Source organism: Filicampus tigris, chromosome 6 (genome assembly GCF_054856515.1).
Source record: "Filicampus tigris isolate MCC_2025a chromosome 6, RoL_Ftig_1.0, whole genome shotgun sequence".
Lineage (NCBI taxonomy): Eukaryota > Metazoa > Chordata > Actinopteri > Syngnathiformes > Syngnathidae > Filicampus > Filicampus tigris.
In genome coordinates this window covers 727,247-749,652 of record NC_141222.1, presented here as the reverse complement: position 1 = coordinate 749,652, position 22,406 = coordinate 727,247, and the positions used below count along the sequence as shown (strand labels likewise).

The following is a 22,406-nucleotide window of genomic DNA, read 5'->3' as shown; positions in this document are numbered from 1 at the left end:
ACAACTCAGGCGTGTGTACCACTACACTATCAGCGGACTATGCAACCCTATTTGAAAACAATCAAACTCACCTTGCATTGCCATCACATGCATGTGGTATTTGATGAACAACTGCAATTGATTAACTCTATTGTTCCTTCCTTAAATAAATAGATTCAAACATAAAATTAAAATATTAGGTTTGGCATGAAAAGGCTACACTGCATGAGGCAGTGGGACACAGTATTCGTTGGTGTCTAAACCTAACCCTAACTAAAATTAACAAGACTACAGGTTGTGACTGGCTTTCTCTGAACTCAATTCATGTTTCTTTGTTTTTTTTTTGTTTTTTTTGTTTTTTTTATTGGGCTAATTCATCAAGAGTCAGAGTCCAAATTATTTATTGCAGTCTTATTTTGTCGTAAACTCGAAGAACAGAAAAGGCCAGGGAGGAAGAAATTTGTTTTTGATTAAGTCAAATCTCATAACTCAGTGAGGACTTATTTTCTAGTCCCCCTGCCTTAACTCTCAGTTTTTGGACAAAACCTGCAATGGGATTTGACGTCTTCTGCGCCCTCACCGTAGGTCTGAAGATCCCCACAGTCACCAAACACAAGGTTGTCAAGACATCAACAGCTAATCAAACAACCAAGATATAATCCACTGTTAATCAGGATCTGACAAAGCAGGGATCCTATTATCCATTACAAAGAAGCGCATCGGCAAGACTCAGTGGACACAACAGCAAAAGGAAAGACCAACGTATTCTGTGTTGTCTGGACTACTGTAATATGTTGAAATACAAAGCATTGTGTGTATATAACTAGCAGGAAAAACATGTGATAAAATGTCTAGTGTGTGAGCCACAGGCTGAATGACATGAGCCGCTGTGTTTAGTAGATGGTTATCTTTCCCAGAAGTGTCACTGTTATGTGGACCCACACACATGGCAGAAAACCGAACGAGGCAGTGACTTATTGGACGACCCGGCCGCTGGTCAGCATCTACTTAGCTCGCACAACTTTGCAGGAAGCAATTGCTTCTCGATATGTCAGTGGTGTGAAAAAGTGTTTGCCCCCTTCCTGATTTCTTATTGTTTTGCATGTTTGTCACACTTAAATGTTTCAGATCATCAAACCAATTTAAATATAGTGTCAAAGATAACACAAGTAAACACAAAATGCAGCTTTTAAATTAAAGTTTTTATTATTAAAGGGAAAACAAAATTCAAACCCTTCATCCCCTAAACCTAATTGGTTGGGCCAAGCAACAATTGACATCAAGCGTTTGCGATAACTTGCAATGAGTCTTTCACAGTGCTGTGGGGGAATTTTGGCCAGCTCATCTTGCAGAATTGTTGTGATTCAGCCACATTGGAGGGTTTTTGAGCACAAAACACCTTTTTAAGGTCATGCCACAGCATCTCAATAGGATTCAGATCAGGACTTTGACTGCCACTCCAAAGTCTTCATTTTGTTTTTCTTCAGCCATTCTGAGGTGGACTTGCTGGTGGGTTTTGGATCATTGTCCTGCATTGGTGTGTGTGTGTGTGTGTGTGTGGGTGTGTGTGTGTGTGTGGGGGTGGGCATGTGTGTGTGTGTGTGTGTGTATATATATATATATGTGTGTGTGTGTGTAACGTGAATTACTGCTATCTCCATAAATGTCCACTTTATGCTTCATTTTTCAAGTGGAATTAAATTAAAGTCAAATATAAAGTCAATACTGTTACTAAATACAACTGCAGAGTCGCTGTCAGCACTGTCCCTCCGCCCACGCGGAGCGCATTTTAAGCTCCTGAAGTCAATGTCGGATGTATGCGACCTGGAGGTTCACACTGCGGTCGCATTGCAAAAATAAATTCTGATAGATATCCAATATAGGACCACATATGAATGTGGCCAAAAGCTTTGACTTACTAAGAAGACATGATGCACGTTTATGAGACACGTTTTGAGATTCCGGCGCCGCGCGAGTGGCAGCCCGCTACAGTAGCTCCGGCTCATCGGTGAGCCTTTTCGTGTTCGCATATCAGCCTGGCATCAGTGTGGATGATGCCATCATCTACCTCCTCCACACTTCACTCTCCCACCTGGAGAAGGCGGGGAGCACTGTGAGGATCATGTTCTTTGATTTCTCCAGTGCTTTCAACACCATCCAGCCCACCCTACTGGGAGACAAGCTGGAGCAGGCGGGGGTGGCCCACCACCTCACCACATGGATCCAGGACTACCTCACAAACCAGCCACAGTATGTGAGGACACAGGACTGTGTGTCTGACGTGCTCCTCTGCAGCACGGGGGCCCCACAGGGAACTTTCTTGGCTCCCTTCCTGTTCACCCTCTACACCTCGGACTTCAACTACAGCACCCCTACCTGTCACCTGCAGAACTTACTCAGGGTTTTGTGGACTGGTGCCAGCAGAACCGCCTCCTGATCAATGCGGGGAAATCCAAAGAAATGGGGGTGGATTTCGGTAGGCGCCAGCACTCTTCACCTGCACCAGTGAATATCAGGGGAACAGATGTTGAGAGAGTCTCAACTTACAAGTACCTGGGTGTTCATCTGAACAATAAACTGGACTGGAGCGACAACATAGGAAGCGTCAGAGCAGACTCTTCCTACTCAGGAGACTGAGATCTTTTGGGGTTCAGGGGACACTCCTCAGGAACTTTTATGACTCGGTGGTGGCATCGGTCATCTTCCAGGGAGTGGTCACCTGGGCAGGCGGCGTCTCGGCCCAGGACAAGAAGCGGCTGGACAAACTGGTCAGGACTCTGGGCTCTGTCCTGGGCTGCTCCCTGGACTCTGTGGACTCGGTGGGGGACAGGAGGATGTTGGCCAAGCTGTCATCAATGCTGGGCAACCCGGACCACCCCCTCCATAGCACCCTAACAGCACTCCACAGCACCTTCAGTGACAGACTGTTACACCCTCGCTGTGCAAAGGAGAGATTCCGCCGTTCCTTCTTGCCTGCTGCTGTCAGACTCTTTAACAAGAACATTGTGTAGTCTCTTCAAACTGGCGGGCATTAGTGCAATTGTGCAGTCCTGCACCTGTGCTCATATTGTGCAATACCCAATATTCCCCACTACTGTAATACTCAACATTCCCCACTACTGTTAGTCTAGTGGCGGCACGGTGGTCGACTGGTTAGCACGTCCGCCTCACAGTTCAGAGGTCGTGGGTTCGATCCCGGCTCCGGCCTCCCTGTGTGGAGTTTGCATGTTCTCCCCATGCCTACGTGGGTTTTCTCCGGGCACTCCGGTTTCCTCCCACATTCCAAAAACATGCATGGTAAGTTGATTGGATACTCTAAATTGCCCCTAGGTGTGATTGTGAGTGCGGATGTTTGTCTCTGTGTGCCCTGCGATTGGCTGGCAACCAGTTCAGGGTGTCCCCCGCCTACTGCCCAAAGACAGCTGGGATAGGCTCCAGCACGCCCCGCGACCCTTGTGAGGAGAAGCGGTACAGATAATGGATGGATGGATGTTAGTCTAGTTTTATTTTTATCCAATGCTGTTCCTTACATTTCACTACAGCACTGCAGCACTGTCACTTAGAGTATTTTTCCTCTGTACTATGTACAGGCCAAAATGAGTGTTCCTCATACTTTATATGTAGATGTATGTTGGTGTGTATATGCATGTGTATATACACATGTTACTGCTTATATTTACATAGGTTTGATCCCGAATGTTTGCCGTCAATGTTATACATTAATGGCTACATTATGCCGCCGTCCCTGTGTGACCTATATCTTTGCTGCTGTAACAATGAAAATCTCCCCACTGTGGGATCAATAAAGGCATTCTTATTCTTATTCTTAAATAACATGCACTTCAATTGGACACTTATAATTTATTTTCCCAAGCCACGCAGAGCCGCAACATAAGGATGAAAGAGGGGCATGCGGCTCCGGAGTGGTTGCTGACCACTGATCTAGAGCAAATATTTCATGAGAGTCAGGGTTCCTTTGAAGCAGCCAACACAGTTCATCCAATTGAACTGTATCTGATTCATGCTGAATCGATACTTTTGTTCTATAAATGTTTTTTCTTGGTGTGACCACTTACTAAAATGGTACTTGACTCATATTTCGTCTGATTAAAATTAAATACAACTATATTTATTTCCATTATGTATTATTAAAACAAAATGTATGAGTAGATGTAAAAGTGTAAGCAAAAAGCAAGCAAAAGGTCTCAGAGGAGGAAAGCGAGAGAGAAAGGTAGAGTAAATGAGCGGGGTTAGATCATTCAAATCCCACTCACGCCCCTTCCCCCTCCGTTCGCTTGCAGCATTCCCCTCTGTCGATGATTATGTGTACCAGCTTTCCAAACCTTCAGAACTGCAGCAAAAAAGCTTTTAGCGCTCTGTCACATAGCTTACATTACATTCTTTGCGACTAAGTGTAAATCGAGTTGGTGGCTGTTTGTGTTCAGCGTGCGGAAGCGGAGGCAGAAGACAACAAATCAGCTGCAGCATTGGATATTTTCTCTCCTCCCCTTTCTCCCTCCCTCACAGCACGTCAATACGGCTTTGCCCCTTCCCCGTTTGCTTTCTCTCTCCTTCTCCATCTTTTGTCGCTGGGTGGTTCACTACCACCTTGACAACTGTGAAATCTACAGCTCGTTTGGTGCCATTTTCTCGTCTTCAGTCAGTGCAGCTCCTACCTCTCTGACTGGTTAATGGATTTCCACTTTTTATTTTCACATTCTCTTGTTCCGTGATTTTTTGTGGGGTACAGAAACGTTTTTAAAATCAGAGATCCTGTTTTGTTGTGCAACAATTTAATTCAGGTTATTTACATCAGAAACAGGACATTTAAAAAAAAAATAATATTGCATTTATACAAATTTATCTGGGGAACAAGAAGGCAACAAAGGGTAACTGCTGAATAAATCAAACAGATGAGAGGCACCTTTTGCTGAAACATTTTAACAGCAGCATAAATATTGCTTCACTTTCCATCAGCTTTGGTTTAACTGAAGAGGATTTTCACTTCTGGAGGACAAGCACAGAAGATGTTATGGTCTCCAAGACTATCGCTGTCTGACTTCCATGTGAAGCTGACAGCCAAAGGACTTTTCCAAAATCTTCAGCTGCTCTCCGGATATCGGAAAAATACAGTGGTCTTCCACACAGGTCTGGAGATGACACTATCCTCTGTGTTCCCTTAATCATCCCATCAGCCACCATGTTGTTGATGTGACAAAAGTCTAAACTGTTTGAGAAAGTTGTGATTCCCCTCACTCATTCATGCCCTTCTTAGCCATCTATCTCTCACATCCTTTTCCCATTACACCTCTCTGTCATTTGTTTTCAACCATTGTTAAGTATCCCTTTAGTCCGCTCTCATCCACCCTACCTTACAGGAGATAAATAAACTTTAGGTAGCAATGAAACTTGTATTGTTTTTAACAGAGCTGGGCTCCGTTCTCCGTCCGCGACCTGGGTACCCTTCCGGCCTCGTCCCTCGTCCCTCATCCTTATTCATAAAAATGATCGTCCTCCGACCCTGTCCGTCCTCGTCCTTTTAAAGCGGTTCCGTCCTTACGTCTGCCCGCACCCACCAACAAAAAAAAAAAAGAAAAGCGTCACCACGGTAGAAATGCTAACGGCAGAGGTTTGTTTAAAGCTATTTAGCTGGCTAATTTATTATTCAAATCTGCTTACCTTATGGGTACCTACCTCTGGGTTAATGGTTTGACGAACCGCTTGCAAGCACACGTATGTGTGTAAGGAGACGAAGTGAGCGAGTCGAGAGTTGTAATGTAACTGCTTTATTTAACAGCGGTCATTGTTTATATGTCAATGCAGCTGATGTGAGAGAGGTCAGTCTCTGAACGGATGGGCGGTGACGCTCGGTCCAGGGAGCGCTTCCATGGTTCAGCCCTTCGGCTTGCTGATTGGTTCGCTGATTCCGTTGAAGGCGTTTCTGGCGGCGCGATTCAATTGAAGTCAATATAGCTAGTGTGGGTGGGTGTGGTTCCGTGCGGGGCGGCGTGGATGATGCGTTTGGAGTGGTGGGACGTGGAGCAAAGCCCCGAAAACCTGGCCATTCGGCACGGCTAAACAAATTAACCTTTAGCCTCGCGGCGGTCAATCAGCACCGGGGGATACTACATTACACACAGCGTCCTGTACACACGGTGGATCTTGTGTGGGATTATCGTTGTGGTTTGTGGACATCTACTAGTACCGGGACAAGAAAAATAGAGACCGTGCTTGGAGAACCGCCTCACGGCCACGTCACACACATGAGGGACTATTAATGGGCCGGCCTAAAATCCACCTCCACCCTTGCTTAGTCCGTCCCTTTTTTAAAATCTTGTTGCCCCCTGTTCTCCGTCTCAAAAATGGGCGCATTTTCCTGATAAAAATGATGTAGTACAAGCCAGTGGCAAGTGCACGCCATAACTTGTACATAAATAGCTCAGACTACATCTGCATGTCTTATACAATATTTTTCCACCTCTTTATTTGTTGGATGATGTTTGTCATACTGTATCTGTACTGATTGTTTTTGTTTATTGTTGTTTGTCCTCATCTGTACTTCAAATCTGCCTTCGAAACAGCCACTTGCCTCCCGTCTCCTACTGTTCAGCTTCCACGTTGGCAGCCATTATTGCTCCATCTCGCTTTAGCTGCGGGGCTTTTTATTCTTCTCTATAGCCGCTGTGGTTGTGTAGGTACAATAAGGCCATCAGTTGTCTTTACACTCGTGTGTCTGCACCAATTGGTGTGCATTTTTTGAAGCTTTCTGCACGAGTGCTTCAGCAGTGGCGTGATGAATAGCTAAGATGATGCCCTCATTTTAGCTGTGCTACCCACGCCTAGAGGGACAGCAGCCACGTGACTCACACACATACACTACTAACAAGCCAAGGATCGAGAGCTGGCTTTTCTTAACTAGTCCATTAGAAAGTGTTTTTCATTTTCTAATGTGGCTGTGGCCTCTGTTGATGCGTGGCTATACTGTAGGCATTTGCACGTTGCCTTATTCATTTGCAAGGTCAAGTTAGAGGTTCAGGGTTTCGGATACATCTTTGACCACATCTTTGTGGTTATGGAAGGTTTTGTGATGTAGTTTGAGCTTCAAACAAATGTATCACATCTTAGGCAGTATGTCAAGATGCGCTTCACATTGGCTTCAGTAATATAGCTGCACATGCCTATTTTTCGTGTTCATTCCAGTTACTAAGAAATGTTAAAAAAAAAAAAAACATATTAGTGCTTGGACTTAGTTGATAATTCCTTCCTTAAATCTTTGACTGCACGGCTACATCATCATGTTGCTGTTGTGATGTAAGTCATTCCTCTTGAGCCATCTGAGCCCAGCTACACGTTTGGCTACTGTGTTTTTTTCTGTCTGAGCTCCACAGACCCACTTCCCCACTGCTGCTTGCCATCAGCCAAAAATGTAGGTTAGAGGCTTTAGTCAGTGCACTTGCATACACGCACGCACGCACAAGCACTCCACTGTGCTTTGACTGCACGGCTACATCATCATGTTGCTGTTGTGATGTAAGTCATTCCTCTTGAGCCATCTGAGCCCAGCTACACGTTTGGCTACTGTGTTTTTTTCTGTCTGAGCTCCACAGACCCACTTCCCCACTGCTGCTTGCCATCAGCCAAAAATGTAGGTTAGAGGCTTTAGTCAGTGCACTTGCATACACGCACGCACGCACAAGCACTGCACTGTGCTTCGGTGCAAGCTTTAATCTGATGTCGAGTTTTCTCTAATGCTGTTGCAGATGAGGACATTAGAGGATGTACAGTATCTGTTAAAGTGACTGGAATATTTTCCAATCCCAACAGAGAGCTGTTCTAATATTTTGGCCACTGGTTGGAGATGTTCTTTATGAAGATCAAGGCCAGTGATGCTTATCGCTTCTAATCGAAAATCCAGTTCAAAATGTGTCTGGAGCCAAAATGACTTAACATAATCACTAAAAACAGGTTCTGGTAAAACCTTTTCATAAATTTGTTTATGAATGATTAAATCAGTAAGGGGGGCGGCACAATGATCGACTGGTTAGCACGTCCGCCTCACAGTTCAGAGGCCGTGGGTTCGATCCCGGCTCCGGCCTCCCTGTGTGGAGTTTACATGTTCTCCCCGTGCCTGCGTGGGTTTTTTCCGGGTACTCCGGTTTCCTCCCACATTCCAAAAACATGCATGGTAAGCTGATTGGACTCTCTAAATTGCCCCAGGATGTGATTGTGAGTGCGGATGTTATTTCTCTGTGTGCTCTGCGATTGGCTGGCAACCAATTCAGGGTATCCCCCGCCCACTGCCCGAAGACAGCTGGGATAGGCTCCAGCACACCCCGCGACCCTTGTGAGGATAAACGGTATCCATAATGGATGGATAGATAAATCAGTAAGGATGTATCAACCTTTTAAGTGGGTCATGGTACGTCTTGATTTTAATCATTTTTTAACTTGATTGACCCATTGTGTGTTATTGAATATTCAATATGCTTAACTTTAATTAGTTGATGTGTGATGTGTGCCATTATGTGGTTTAATTGACATAAACAATCATAGGATTTTTGACAGGCCATATACAGTATATACCGACAGTGACAGCGCTTGTTTCCTTAGTAGCATGTGGGAAATGAATGTTAAATGCAGAGCTGGGCACTTGACCCTTTTTTGCCAGTCCAACCTCCGTCCGCGACCTGGGTACTCTTCCGGCCTTGTCCCTCCATCCTTATTCATAAAAAATATCTAATCTAATTTACTACTCAAACCGCTGTGGACACGCTTCAAACGCGCCACTAGTAGTTACCCAACTGCGTGTAGTTACTTCCATTGGGAGCCCTGGCGGGAACGAATGCTGTGCACTGCATACGTTCAGTCTGCATGGAGGAGAGTGTCGACTACTTGATTGCAATGTCAAAACCATTTTTTGTCTGTTTTGCCAATCGTCATCATCTACAAAGCAAAACCTCCTTCTCTCCGATGTTGCAAATGAAGGTCCTGCGGTATTCAGGTTTCAAATTTCCTGCGGTCAAACACCAACGCTCCTTCTTCATCTCATTCTTCTTCTCCTTCCTTTTCTTCTCCTCTCCGAGCAGACCAAACGTGTGCAGTGCACAGCGTTCCCGCCGGGGCTCCCAATGCAAGTGGACCATATGACTTAGTTGCCAATTGTTATTTTCATTTTTGTATATTATTTTTGGGATTGCATATATTATTTTGTATTTATTATTTTTCTAACATGCTGCAATATTGTGACGTGAGTATATATTTATTTTTATCCTGCTTAAGTATTTGTTCCAGTCCTGAAACCAACATTTCTGTAAATGCGCCAGTTTTAGCTAAAAAGCTAGTTTCCAACTGTAGTCTCTGTGCAAGGTGTCAAATTGAAGTTGAAAATAAAATTACATCATCAGTTCATATAAAAATACATTCGTATTCAGAAAAACACATTACATACACATTACTACTACAAAACAAGCAGCGTTACAATAGCAGCAGGCAGGAAGCACAAAAACAAACCAAGTCAAAAAGTGAAGTCATAATGTGTGCAAATTTGTTTCTCAAATAACCATGATTTTAACATATTTGTAAAACACATAAGAGTGTCTACATTATGTATACGGGGAGGAAGAGTGTTCCAAATTTGAACTGCTCTGACTGAAAAGGTCGATTTGCTGAAGGAAAATCGTCCTCAGAGGGACTAATAAATTATTGGAGGCGGCAAATCTAGTCTGCCTCCTGCTCAGGTTTCAGATGTTGGAGAGCAGAAGTGGGGCCATGCCATGTAAAATTTTAAACACAAAGAATAACATCTTGGAAGTTGACAAAATGTTCCCTATTTAGCAGCTTGTGCTTGTCCAGTATGCGGCAGTGGTGATGCCGAAAAGGTTTCATGTCGAGGACTTTTAAGCCTGCTTATTGACAGAGTGGATTGGTTTTAATGTGTTCTTGCTGCCCTGTGACCAGCTGCTCACACAATATGAAAGATGTGGCATGATTTAATTGAATAATTTAGCGGCTTCAGTGTTTAGATATAATGTCTAATATACTACTACAATTTTGGTTAACGTTTTTTAACATGATTTTTAAATGTGAACTGGGAATCTAAAATTATTCCCAGATATTTGTACTCTGTTGCCACCTTGATCTTTTGCCCTGCAATGTAAACATCAGGATCTGGGGATTCCGATGGTCTCTTGTAGAAAACATACACTCTGTTTTTTTGAGCATTTAAATGCAGGCATGAATTAAACAGCCATTTGGACACACATCCCATAGTTTTTGACAGTTTGTTTGCCACTTCCTCCTTATCCTTCCCGTGTAGATAAATCACAATGTCATCAGCGTACATTTGTATCTCACATCCAGAGAATACTGACAACAGGTCATTCATGTAGGTTTAATGGTACTGATACTGGTTTGATATTGATTTAATTGTAGAGATGAATGTATGACATTCAGCTCCTATGTCATTTCCTAATACCAAGTCACACCAATTAATTTCATTCATTTTACCATTAAAATTCTCAATTTTCTCATTTTTGGGAATTTCAAAATATCCACCTTTGTTCAAAGTAGGATTTGCACCATCTCTTTGGAAACGTTCTGAATACAATGGTTAGGTTATGGTCAGAAAACCCAGTAACCATGTTGAAAGATTTTATAATCCAATCTGGCCTATTGCTAAACATCAAGTCGATTTGAGACTGGGTTGTAGAAGTTATCCTTGTTGGACCTTTAACAAGTTGGACAAGGTTGTATTTTGTTGCTATGGCTTTAATTTTTTTCCCCATTTTTTTCTTCATAGTTAATATTAAAACCTATCACAAGGACTTCTTTTTCAAGATTACTGTCTTTCAGTATCATGTCAAGCTGTTGACAAAATGTAGTTTAGGAAAAATTTTGTGGCCTGTATACACCTATATGGGTGAAGAACATTGAGATGACAGAACAATGTTGAGACCAATGCATTCCAAGTCCTTGTCTATGGACCACTGGATCTGGTTATATTCTAAGGTGCTACGAACATAGATCAGAATGTCTCCTCCTTTTCCCTCAGTCCTGTCCTTTCTGAAAATTGTATATCCCGGAACAGTCAGTGCAACTGATGGGGAATACTTGTGGAGCCATGTTTCAGACAGACAGAGAAAGTCCAAGTTGGATTCTAGGAATACGTGTTTAACCTGGTCACTTTTACGAGTAATGCTTCAAAATCTTAAATTCCCCCACAGTAAGCCCTTGGTTCTAGCCAAGGGGTGCTAAAGAACACGGCATTGTTAACTGTTTGCAAGATAGGCAGCTTTTTACGTTTTTTAATGGCAGGATTTAACGTGGCCACCTTTTGTCTTCGCCCACGAATAATATGCTCAGTTTTGACCATGGAACTACTATCAATGTCCGAGTTGCTCGTCAGATACGACTGCTGTAACAGACCGGGGCGCTTGGGCTCAGGACACAGCACAGCTGGCCGTTCTCAATCCAGCGGTACAAACGGGTGTAGTGCTTCTCCGGTGTTTGGCAGAAGACCAGGGCAGAAGGGCAGGTAAGAAGGTATCCAATAGGGATGGGAATTTTGACTAACTTGCCCGCCGACTAGTCTCAAATTTTATTTGCGGCTAGTCGACTAGTCTATAAGCAAGAAAACTTTAAATTTAATACATATTGAATTCAAAGTTTACAATGCAAATGCTTTGTGTATTTAGGGGCTATTTTAGCCCAAACATTCAGGACAGTTTGCTAATTTAAATTCTATTGATGTAACAACAACAACTGACTGAATAATGGTGGACAATAGAAAGAGAAATACATTTCATTATGAATAATGTAATGAGTAATGGTACTGACTCCCAGTCCAGCAGGGTCTCATTGTTAGCAGCATTATCATGCACACAGGCGACGACTTTATTTTCTAGTGCCCACGTACCCATCACACTCCGCAGGTGAGCAGCCAAGTTTTCAGCTGTGTGTCTTTCCTCCAAGGCACATGTCTGAAGCACACAGCTGCGAAGATGTCCTTCGTCCACATATGACACGTTATAGTCATCTAAGATTCGGTGGCTATGGACGTCCATCCGTATGTAGTTATGGCCACATACAGTAGTTGACCCGCTCAAACGCTCGTAGCATCTCCTCTTTTATTTGGTTGTGGTTACTCTCGAGTTGGGGCGTGATTGTTTTGCGGCATAGCACCGTGTACTCAGGCTCGATATATAGCATTAATTTTTTTAACCCTTTGCCCTCACCAAAAGAAAGCGGCAGCATATTGCGGGCAGTCATTTCACAAATTAGTTAGGGTAATCTTTGGTGTGCGGTGAGCATCACAGCGCCTGTAATAAACGCTCTGATGCTCATCTGCCCACTGGGAGCGGTTCCGCCATCATCGACCTGTAAGTTCATCATAAACTTGCTTACAACTACTCTACCGGAGCGATGAGAAACCACATCCAAAGGAAACACCTCGATGTGCCAAACGGTGCTGGAGGGTTTTCGTGGTAGCTTCGACATCTTCAGAATTTACTTTTCTAAATATTATTCCCCAAACTTAGTGTCCCTGCCCCCTACTATGTGTGTGTGGGGGGGTGGCAGTGGAGCAATTCTCACTCTTTGTGCTCAGCTTGTTTACAGAGGCAGAGGCGTGCTATTTAATGCAGTGTTTAACTGACTAATAAAATACTAAACGTTTAATAAATCGTAGCCAGTTAAACGGTTAAATGACTAGTCGCGCACATCCCTAGTTTCCAACGTGTTGCTCCCAAATCCAAAATGTTTGTTAGGTTTTCCATGCTTCTGGATTCTAATTTGGTCCAATGAGTTAAGATTGTTTCACACATTTTTTTCCCAGGTTTATCAAGGGTCTGTATCTAAAAACTTTAAAATCAGACTATATGCTATAGGTGCTGTACATGCACCAAGCCTGCCTGCCGCCGCCATCTTGGATTTTCATTTTCAAAATAAAGTCTAGCCTTGTTTAAATGGTAGATTTTCAAGATAAATCTCCATTTTACAGTGCCTCTATTTAACCCCAAATAAAGTTCATGTGTTCTAATAGGCTTTTCTGATATTTCTCACATTGTAGCAGAAGCCTGAAAGTTTTGCGCTAATGCTGACTGGTATTTGGAACTATTTATAATTCCCTCCACCTTGACTGATGACCCTCATTCCAGAAGAAAAACAGCTGCAAAGCATGATGCTGGTATCACCATGCTTCACTGCAGGTTTCTTTTGAGCAGTGTTGTGTTAGTGCTGGCTTCCTTTTGGAATTATGGCCCCAAAATTTTGCAATGGTTTTAATTAACACTAGGAGTACGAGAGCAGTCGTTTTGACTGTTTTCAAAGTTTGATATGTTATTATTCTGCGTATATAGGTAGAGGATGCTCCTGGCCTCTTGACTTTTCCGAATTCTGTATAGATTTCATTATCATTGTGCAACTTTACGGTATTAAACAATATAAAAATAGTAAAGAGTCATCATTCCTTTAACTACACGTCCCAGTCAATTTGGCAGCTCTGCTTAATCTTAGTAGAGTAGAGGAGGCGTTACATCGGCTTCAAAATATTGACGAGACTGAGGATTAATTGCTCTAATATTGACGAGACTAAGGCTTAATTGTTTGAAAAAGTCCCCCTGGCGAGGAGGAGGAGCAGCCCTGTCGCGTGTGGTAAAATAGGCTGTTAGATGTGATAGTCATGACGTTGTGGGTAGTGCATGCCAGACAGTCAAAATAAATAAAATAATGAGCTTATGTGGTGCTTGTTGACATAGTTCCCCGATGGAAAAAAAGAGTGCTCGGGACGGAGTTGTTTTGGGTGCCATACTTCCCAATTACTTCCTCTTCTTCGAAGTGAAGTGCAATAAAGCCGTTTGCTTTACTGTGTCTCCTTTCCTTCGGCTTCAAACCAGCTGTATTTTATAACAGCTGACACGCACGCAGAGCGAGAGCCGCACGGAACAAGATAGGCGCTCCACCAACTGTTTCTCATTCATTTGAAAGACATAATTTTCATTAAAATGTACTCTCAACAGAATTTTAATAAACAAAATAACTTTATTAGACACTCGAGCAGCGAGTAATAATCATTTTAATCGATGATGTCATTGCCAGAGCGCCAGAGAACAAAGCGCTTGATTTTTTTTGATTTTTTATTTGATTTTTTGGCACCAAGATGCAGTGATTGTTGCTGTCATCATGTTCGGAATAATGATACAAAATGTGTGTTTAGTGACGTGCCAGCAATGAAGGAAACTGTGCTTGTTCTCAAACTTAAATTAATGAGCACATTTCTCAAAAAACAAACACAATCAGGTTCTTTATACTTAATATAGTATTTTTATGTTAAACAATAACTGCGAGTTTGCTTGTTGCTTTTTTCAAAAAGCCATTTCAGCTGCTTTTGAAGTCCAAATGGTCACTTCATATTTTCCATTGTTGCTTAAATGGCTTTGTCTTATTATTTCCTCATAGCAATTACCAACATTGTATGTCATAAGGAAACAACAGGCCAATTCATTTGATTTCTGCACAGTACAGTGCTTTCAAACGCTGTTCTTGTTCCACGGCTATAACATAGTCACACTACAATATTTATTTAGCTGTGTAATGTAAACATATGGAAAAGAGAAAGTTTAATTTCAGGAGCATGGTCTTGGGAATCTGTATGGGAGACTGTATTCAGACTAGTACTGCACCACTTTCTTGTTTCTGACAGAAGTTAGCAGTACAAAAGAAGCCTTTCCACCGTCCATTTATCCTCCATTTTGTCTGGCCAGAGCAAATAGTAATTGGCCGGTCCGACTATCATTTTAAACAGGCTTCCGTTGGCGTTTCCGAGATTCCGACTACCAACTTCGATGAACTAAAAAAACGAGAAGCCGACAAAGAAGAAGAAAAAGAAGCCATTGCCAACAACAAAGGAGAAGCAGCCGCCACAAGAGCACTAGTATTGACAACAAGGGTTTAAAAGTGCATTCATCCACGAGGATTGTACCTTTGGCTAAAATGTACCGCGGGATTGTAGTTATGGTAAGCCAATTTTAACCAATTTTAAAAAATGAAAATTTTCATTGCTGGGCAATATTTGAAACGAAAGACTGACCCCATATAAATGCCTAAATGAACAACAAAGATGAAACGGCAGCACGAAGATAAATGCATCTCCATTTAGTACCATCCCGAGATGACACACGTTTTTCAAATCACCATAACTCCAGAACCGTTTAAGATGGTAATTCAATTCCAACAGATTCTGAAAGCAGAGAAGTGGATCTTTCTGTCGATACCACATCATGCATTATGGCGCAGGGGCGGGGGAAGCCATGCATCATAGTGGAAAGTGACGAAGATGACATGCTTTTCATATCACTGTAATTCATGAACCGTTTGTGCAATGTAATGTAACAACGGATTCTGAAAGCAGAGAAGCGACCCTTTGCATCTATACCATGTAATGGGTTGGGGGGGAGGCGTGAAAATAGACTATTACTTAGACGCTTAGTCCGACTATTTTTTTAAGTTTCCCCGTTTATCTTTTATCGCTTACAAAATGGGCGTCCGTCATAGGTGGTGGATAGGCGAACCGGTGAATGACGGTACGTCACACAGGTCAGAATGCCCAGCTCTGGGTACATACACATACGCGATACATCAGTGGGATAATGCACACTCTCCTCAAGTTGTCTTCTTCAGAGCTGTGAGGAATTTGTGCATTTTCTGAGTTTTTTTTATTTTTTTATCTGGATTTAGGTCAAATGAAAATTGTTTTTTTTTTTTAAAGTTTCAGTTTCATCTGCAAATAACGCAAAGGGTGCCACGATACAGGCTTTACATCACAATCTACATTCTTCTTCGCTTCCGTCCATAGGCTAAAGCCTGTTTGAACTCAATTGTACTGTTTACGTGGAGCTATACATGCATGCTTGCATGCACACACACACGCACACACACACGCATACCCACGCTCATGCCATAAATACCACACAATCCCATGATGGATCTGTCTAAGCCGAGACAGTCAAAAGGGCGTATTCGCTTATGACAACAGATGAATGAGACAATTTTGTGTGTGTTGCTTGTTTGGATTTCATTTCCCCCTTTGTCTATACAATTTTGTCCCTCTGTTGAAGGATTGCTTTTTTCTTTTATTTAGAGTCAGTTTCATTTTGTTACCCTGCTGTGTTGACAGCAATATTTTGTAATGGTCTGACTGAGTTTTCACTGTGTGGGTGTGCAAATGTCTGTGTGGAAAAGGGTTCACACCATGTTGAATGTTGTGCGTGTCAACCACAGAATAAGAGGATGTCGTTCTTTGCAGTTGGCAAAAACAAGCCCAGGGGTGTCCATACAAGATCCACAAATAATCCCAGCAGCTCACCAGCTCCAGCACTTGCAGCAGGAAACAAACAGCAGAATCCATCACGAGTACCGGTATGCAGTCCACTGATTATCTATTTATGTGATAGTGTGTGCTTCTTGAAATCTTTGAATCTGAAAAAGATTAATGTGACATGTTTTTCAAGGTACCAGGTGTGGTTAACGCTAATGCACCAGTGACACCAGTTTCTCCAGTGCCTGTCACTGTTTCCATCGACACTGGGTTAGGAACCACGGGAGCAACTGAACTCACGTTCAAAGCAAGAATAGGTTCTCGGTCCAGCCCCAAACATGGAACGTGTTTGCAAAGTGCACCCAAGCCCGCTGCAGTCGCAGCTAAACAGAACCCGAGCAAAGAGCTTACGGAGAAGAAAAACCAGGCCAGCCATCTTTGGAAACTGCTCCTCCAAGCGAATAAAAAAGTGGAGGCTCTTGCTACAGTGATTCAACATCTCTTCAATGAGGTATATTTCATTTCTCATGCTTCATTCTTATATGTGAGGTTACATATATAACCTGCCAGGTTCTTCTCTGGCAGGGAAGGATGTTAGGAGGTCTAGTCATACATACTCAGTCTCACGTCAGATCAAAAGCCAAAGAATAGAAATGTGTCTTCAAACGGGCTTTAAAAGTGGACAGAGAGGGGTCTTGCATTCTAACATTCAATGGAAGGTCATTCCAAAGGGAAGGACCAGCAACAGAAAAGGCTCAATCCCCTCCGAGGCACCGCTTAGTCCTCGGCACCTTGAGCAGCGCCTGGTCCGCAGACCTGAGGCTGCGGGAAGGTGCGTAGGAGTGGAGGAGCTCGGAGAGGTACGCCGGGGCCAGGCCGTTTAAAGACTTGTAAACAAATAGAAGCATATGAACCCTAAAATGCACTGGGAGCCAGTGAAGGGAGGCCAGCATGTGTGTTATGTGAAAACAAACCACATTAGTAATATTATATGTACGGTATTCAATATATTATCCATCCATCCAGCCATTTTCTGAATCGCTTATCTTCAATGTTAATGTACTTTTCATCATCTAGCCCACTCTTCCCGGCTGACTTACGTTGTAACAATCACTTCCTATTTAGCTGTGTGTGTGTAGCATTATTTTGGATCATTTTTTTCCCAGACACTTAGGCTACTTTCACACTGGAGCGTATGATGCTCAATTCAGATTTTTTGTTAAAGCCGATCTTTTTATGTGCATTAGACAAGCAAATACGACTTCTAATGTCAACACAACGCATCCGTGACGTGATACGCATGCGCACAAAGCACGATATTGAGTGACGTGCAATTAAAAAAAAAAACAATGTCATGTGGCACAGTGTTTACGGACGTAAATATGATCCTGCATGTAGAGGCTTATCTTTTTATCATCTCATATCAGCAGAGTAGCGAAGCTAGAGGAGGTAGAAATATTTGGGGGAAATGAGGCGATGCTCCTCAATTTATGGAGATTTCTAATAAAGATGACGTCACGTGATTGTCGCATGTAATAAATTAACCTTCTGTCTGGCTAAATTACTACTATCACCACATATGTCAACTTTGTGCTTCATGTTTCAAGTGGGATTACATTAAAGTCAAATGTTAAGTCCTGTTACTCAAAACAATGCAGATTCACGGATGATTATTGTCAGTGGTCTCCCTCCCAAGCAAACGAAGTGCATTAGTGTTGTCACGATACCAACATTTTTACTTTGATAATATACCTGCATAAAATACCTCGATACAGATACCGAAACGGTACCTTGACGGAACTCTAAAAGCAACAAAAGCAGCAAAATTATAACTGACAAAAGAACTTGAAAAGGGGTGCTTCGGGAGTACGGGGTACCAAGCCCCCTGATAAGGGCTGTTCGATCCCTGTACCACCGATGTCTGAGTTTGGACCACATTGTAAGTCGGATTCGTTTCCGGTGAGGGTTGGACTCCGCCAAGGCTGCCCTTTGTCACCGATTCTGTTCATAACTTTTATGGACAGAGGGGGTCCAGTTTGGTGGCCTCAGTATTGCATCTCTGCTTTTTGCAGATGATGTTGTACTGTTGGCTTCTTCAAGCCGCAATCTCGAACTCTCGCTGGAACGGTTCGCAGCCGAGTGTGAAGTGGTCAGAATGACAATCAGCACCTCCAAATCTGAGACCATGGTCCTCAGTCGGAAAAGGGTGGCGTGCCCTCTCCAGGTCGGGGATGGGATTCTGCCTCAAGTGGAGGAGTTCAAGTATCTTGGGGTCTTCTTCGCGAGTGAGGTTAGGAAGGAACGGGAGATCGACAGGCGGATCAGTGCAGCGTCTGCTGTAATGCAGACCCTGTATCGGTCTGTCATGGTGAAGAAGGAGCTCAGCCGAAAGGCGAAGCTCTCAATTTACCGGCCGATCTACGTTTCTACTCTCACCTATGGTCATGAGCTATGGGTCATGACCGAATGAACAAGATCTCGGATACAAGCGGCTGCAATGGGTTTCCTTCGCAGGGTGTCGGGCTCTCCCTTAGAGATAGGGTGAGAGGTTCGGCCATCCGGGAGGGACTCAGAGTCGAGCCGCTGCTCCTCCGCGTTGAGAGGAGCCAGTTGAAGTGGCTCAGGCATCTGATTAGGATGCCTCCTGGACGCCTCCCTGGTGAGGTGTTCCGGGAATGTCCCACCGGCAGGAGACCCCGAGGATGACCCAGAACACGCTGGGGAGACTATGTCTCCCGGCTTGCCTGGGAACGCCTTGGGATCCCTCCAGACGAGCTGGAAGATGTTGCTGGGGGGAGAGGGAAGTCTGGGCTACCCTGCCTGCTTAAGATGCTGCCTCCGCGGCCCGACCTCGGATAAGCGGAAGATAATGGCTAGATGGATGGACAAAAGAACTTAATTCAAAATGTTAGAATATGAGATAAGAAGATAAGATAATAAGACCTTTATTAATCCCACAGTGTGGACATTTTCAGTGTTACAGCAGCAAAGAAATAGATCACACAGAGACGGCGGCATAATGTAGCCATTGATGTATAACATTAACGGCAAACATTCAGAATCAAACCTATCTAAATATACGCAGTAACTATGTGTCTATACACACCAACATACATCTACATATAAAGTATGAAGAAACACTCATTTTAGCCTGTACATAGTACAGAGGAAAAATACTCTAAGTAAGTGACAGTGCTGCAATGCTGCAGTGAAATGTAAGGAACAGCATTGGATAAAAATAAAATTAGACTAACAGTAGTGGGGAATGTTGGGTATTGCACGATACAAGCTCAGGTGCAGGAGTGCACGATTGCACTAATGTCCGCCAGTTTGTAGAGACTACACAATGTTCTTGTTGAAGAGTCTGATAGCAGAAGGCAAGAAGGAATCTCTCAGAATCTCTCCTTTGCAAAGCGAGGGTGTAACAGTCTGTCACTGAAGGAGCTGTTAAGTGCTGTTAGGGTGCCCTGGAGGGGGTGGGCCAGGTTGTCCAGCATTGATGACAGCTTGACCATCATCCTACTGTCCCCCACTGAGTCCACAGAGTCCAGGGAGCAGCCCAGGATCAGTTTGTCCAGCCGCTTCTTGTCCCGGGCAGAGACACCGCCTGCCCAGGTGACCACTCCCCGGAAAATGACTGATGCAACAACCGAGTCATAAAAGCTCCTGAGGAGTGTCCCCTGAACCCCAAAAGACCTCAGTCTCCTGAATAGGAAAGCGTCTGCTCTGACCCTTCCTATAGAGAGCGTCTGTGTTGTCGCTCCAGTACAGGTTATTGTTCAGATGAACACCCAGGTACTTGTAAGTTGAGACCCTCTCAACATTTGTTCCTCGGATATTCACTGGTGCAGGTGCAGAGTGATGGCGCCTACAGAAATCCACCACCATCTCTTTGGATTTCCCCGCATTGATCAGGAGGCGGTTCTGCTGGCACCAGTCCACAAAACCCTGAGTAAGTCCTCTGTACTCCCGATCATCTCCGCCTGTGATGAGGCCGACAATCGCAGAGTCGTCAGAGAACTTCTGCAGGTGACAGGTAGGGGTGCTGTAGTTGAAGTCCGAGGTGTAGAGGGTGAACAGGAAGGGAGCCAAGACAGTTCCCTGCGGGGCCCCCGTGCTACAGGGGAGCACGTCAGACACACAGTCCTGTGTCCTCACATACTGTGGCCGGTTTGTGAGGTAGGCCTGGATCCATGTGGTGAGGTGGTGGGCCACTCCCGCCCGCTCCAGCTTGTCTTCCAATAGGGTGGACTGGATGGTGTTGAAAGCACTCGAGAAATCAAAGAACATGATCCTCACAGTGCTCCCCGCCTTCTCCATGGGATAGTGAAGTGTGGAGGAGGTAGATCTACACCACATCTACACTGATGCCAGGCTGGTATGCGAACTGGAGTGGGTCCATTGAGGAGCTCATCGGGGGCGCAGGTGGACGAGGACCAGTCTCTCTTGGGTCTTCATCAGGTGAGACGTCAGCGCCACTGGTCTGAAGCTGTTGATCTAGTTCGGGTGGGGGGTATTTGGCACCGGGACCAGACAGGATGTTTTCCACAGCTGGGGGACTCTGCCCAGCTTCAGGCTCAGGTTGAACATGTGCTGGACAATTCCACACAGCTGGTCTGCGCAGGATTTGAGGAGCTGGGGGCTGCTGCTGGGCGGGAAGGAGTGGTGGCTGTCAGCTGTAGCTGGGAGCTGGAGACTGTGGAGAAAAGAGGGGAGGGGGTACACCCAGCAGGAGGAGTAGGTGGAGGCTGCAGCAGGAGAGACTGAGTGGGGGCAGGCATCTGATCGAACCTATTGAAAAAGAGGTTCAGCTCATTTGCCCACTGCAGGTCCCCCCCAGTCCGGTTCGTGGGATGTCCGTGGCCTGAGATGATCTTCAGGCACCTCCAGACTCCCCTGGCATTATTCTGCAGCAGATGCTCCCCCATCCTCTTCCTGTAGGACCTTTTCCCCTCTCTGATCCTGGAGAGCCACTAGGTTGTGATCAGCTTTGCCCAGCGGGGGGAGGGGCAGTGATGTGTATGCCTCCTTGGTGTTGGCATAGAAAAGGTCCAGTGTTTTATTGTCTCTGCTGTGGCAGGTGACATACTGTGTGAATGAAGGCAGAGAGGAGGAAAGGGAGGCATGATTGAAGTCACCAGAGATAAGTATCAGGGCATTTGGGTGCTATGTTTGTAGAGTGCTCACTGCTGCAGTCAAGACATCACAGGCTGTGTCGCCGCTGGCAGCTGGTGGGACCGCGATCACATGACTAAACTCTCGCGGGATGTAGAATGGCCTCATGCCAACAGCTAGCAGCTCAATATCCCTGCTGCAAAGCTGCTCCTTAATCGTGATGTGCCCAAGATTACACCATCTATCGTTCACAAACACAGCCAGCCCTCCTCCTTTCCTCTTTCCACTCTCCAGCGTCCTGTCCGCGCGTATGATTTGGAAGCCCTCCAATTCTACGACCGCGTTCGGCGTTAGCGCTGTTAGCCACGACTCCGTGAATAGCATCAGGCTAGCCTCCCGGAAGTCCCTCTCATGCCGGGTAAGCGCCGCTAGCTCGTCCATCTTGTCGGGGAGCGATCTAACATTCCCCATGATAACAGACGGGAGGACGGGATGGTATTGTCTCCTCCTTTCCCGGCGTTTAACCCCTGCACGAGATCCCCGTCTCTTCCTCCTCAGCTCAGGTGGGATATCGGGTCTCGCCCCGGGAGCCGGCGCAGGAGTGCGAACAGCTGATTCCGGCTGTAAACAATGGGGGCGCGGCTCCGAGCCAAGTCGCCGGACACGATCGCACAAAAATTTTAGTTGTTAAAAAATCGCATGTGTCTGGTGTATCAGTAAACAGAAATGTTATTATACCCTCCTTGCCATTAAAGAGAGTGCATGTGAGAGTTTTAGCGTTTTAACATATTTTTACATTTACTGTATGCTGTCACACATTACGACTATTAATAGTGTAATGTGCTTAAAACATTTCTTGTACAGTTAATAAAGGTTTTAAGATATGGCAGTTTGACCCACCAATGATTAAATGACTATTTCAATTACAAAGGCTTCTTTGATTACAAAGGAGTTCCATTCCTTTTTCCACTTTTTCTCTCTTTCTTTCTCTTTCTTTCTT

General features: G+C 44.4%; 1 protein-coding gene across 3 annotated transcripts in view; it reads left to right on the top strand.

Annotated features, from left to right (window-relative positions):
- The first annotated feature begins 4,364 nt into the window (after positions 1–4,364).
- The window catches only part of mtus1b (microtubule associated tumor suppressor 1b), a 46,329-nt gene continuing 28,287 nt past the window's right edge, over positions 4,365–22,406 (top strand). The window contains exons 1-3 of one of the 3 annotated variants that reach the window (XM_086032542.1): positions 4,365–5,127; positions 16,280–16,392; positions 16,485–16,802. In XM_086032542.1, coding sequence (XP_085888668.1) covers positions 5,007–5,127; positions 16,280–16,392; positions 16,485–16,802 — 552 coding nt within the window. In that variant the 5' untranslated portion in view covers positions 4,365–5,006. Of the gene's footprint in view, positions 5,128–16,279; positions 16,393–16,484; positions 16,803–21,680; positions 21,825–22,406 lie in introns of those variants that run through there. The other 2 variants (XM_086032541.1, XM_086032545.1) reach the window with 2 other exon arrangements.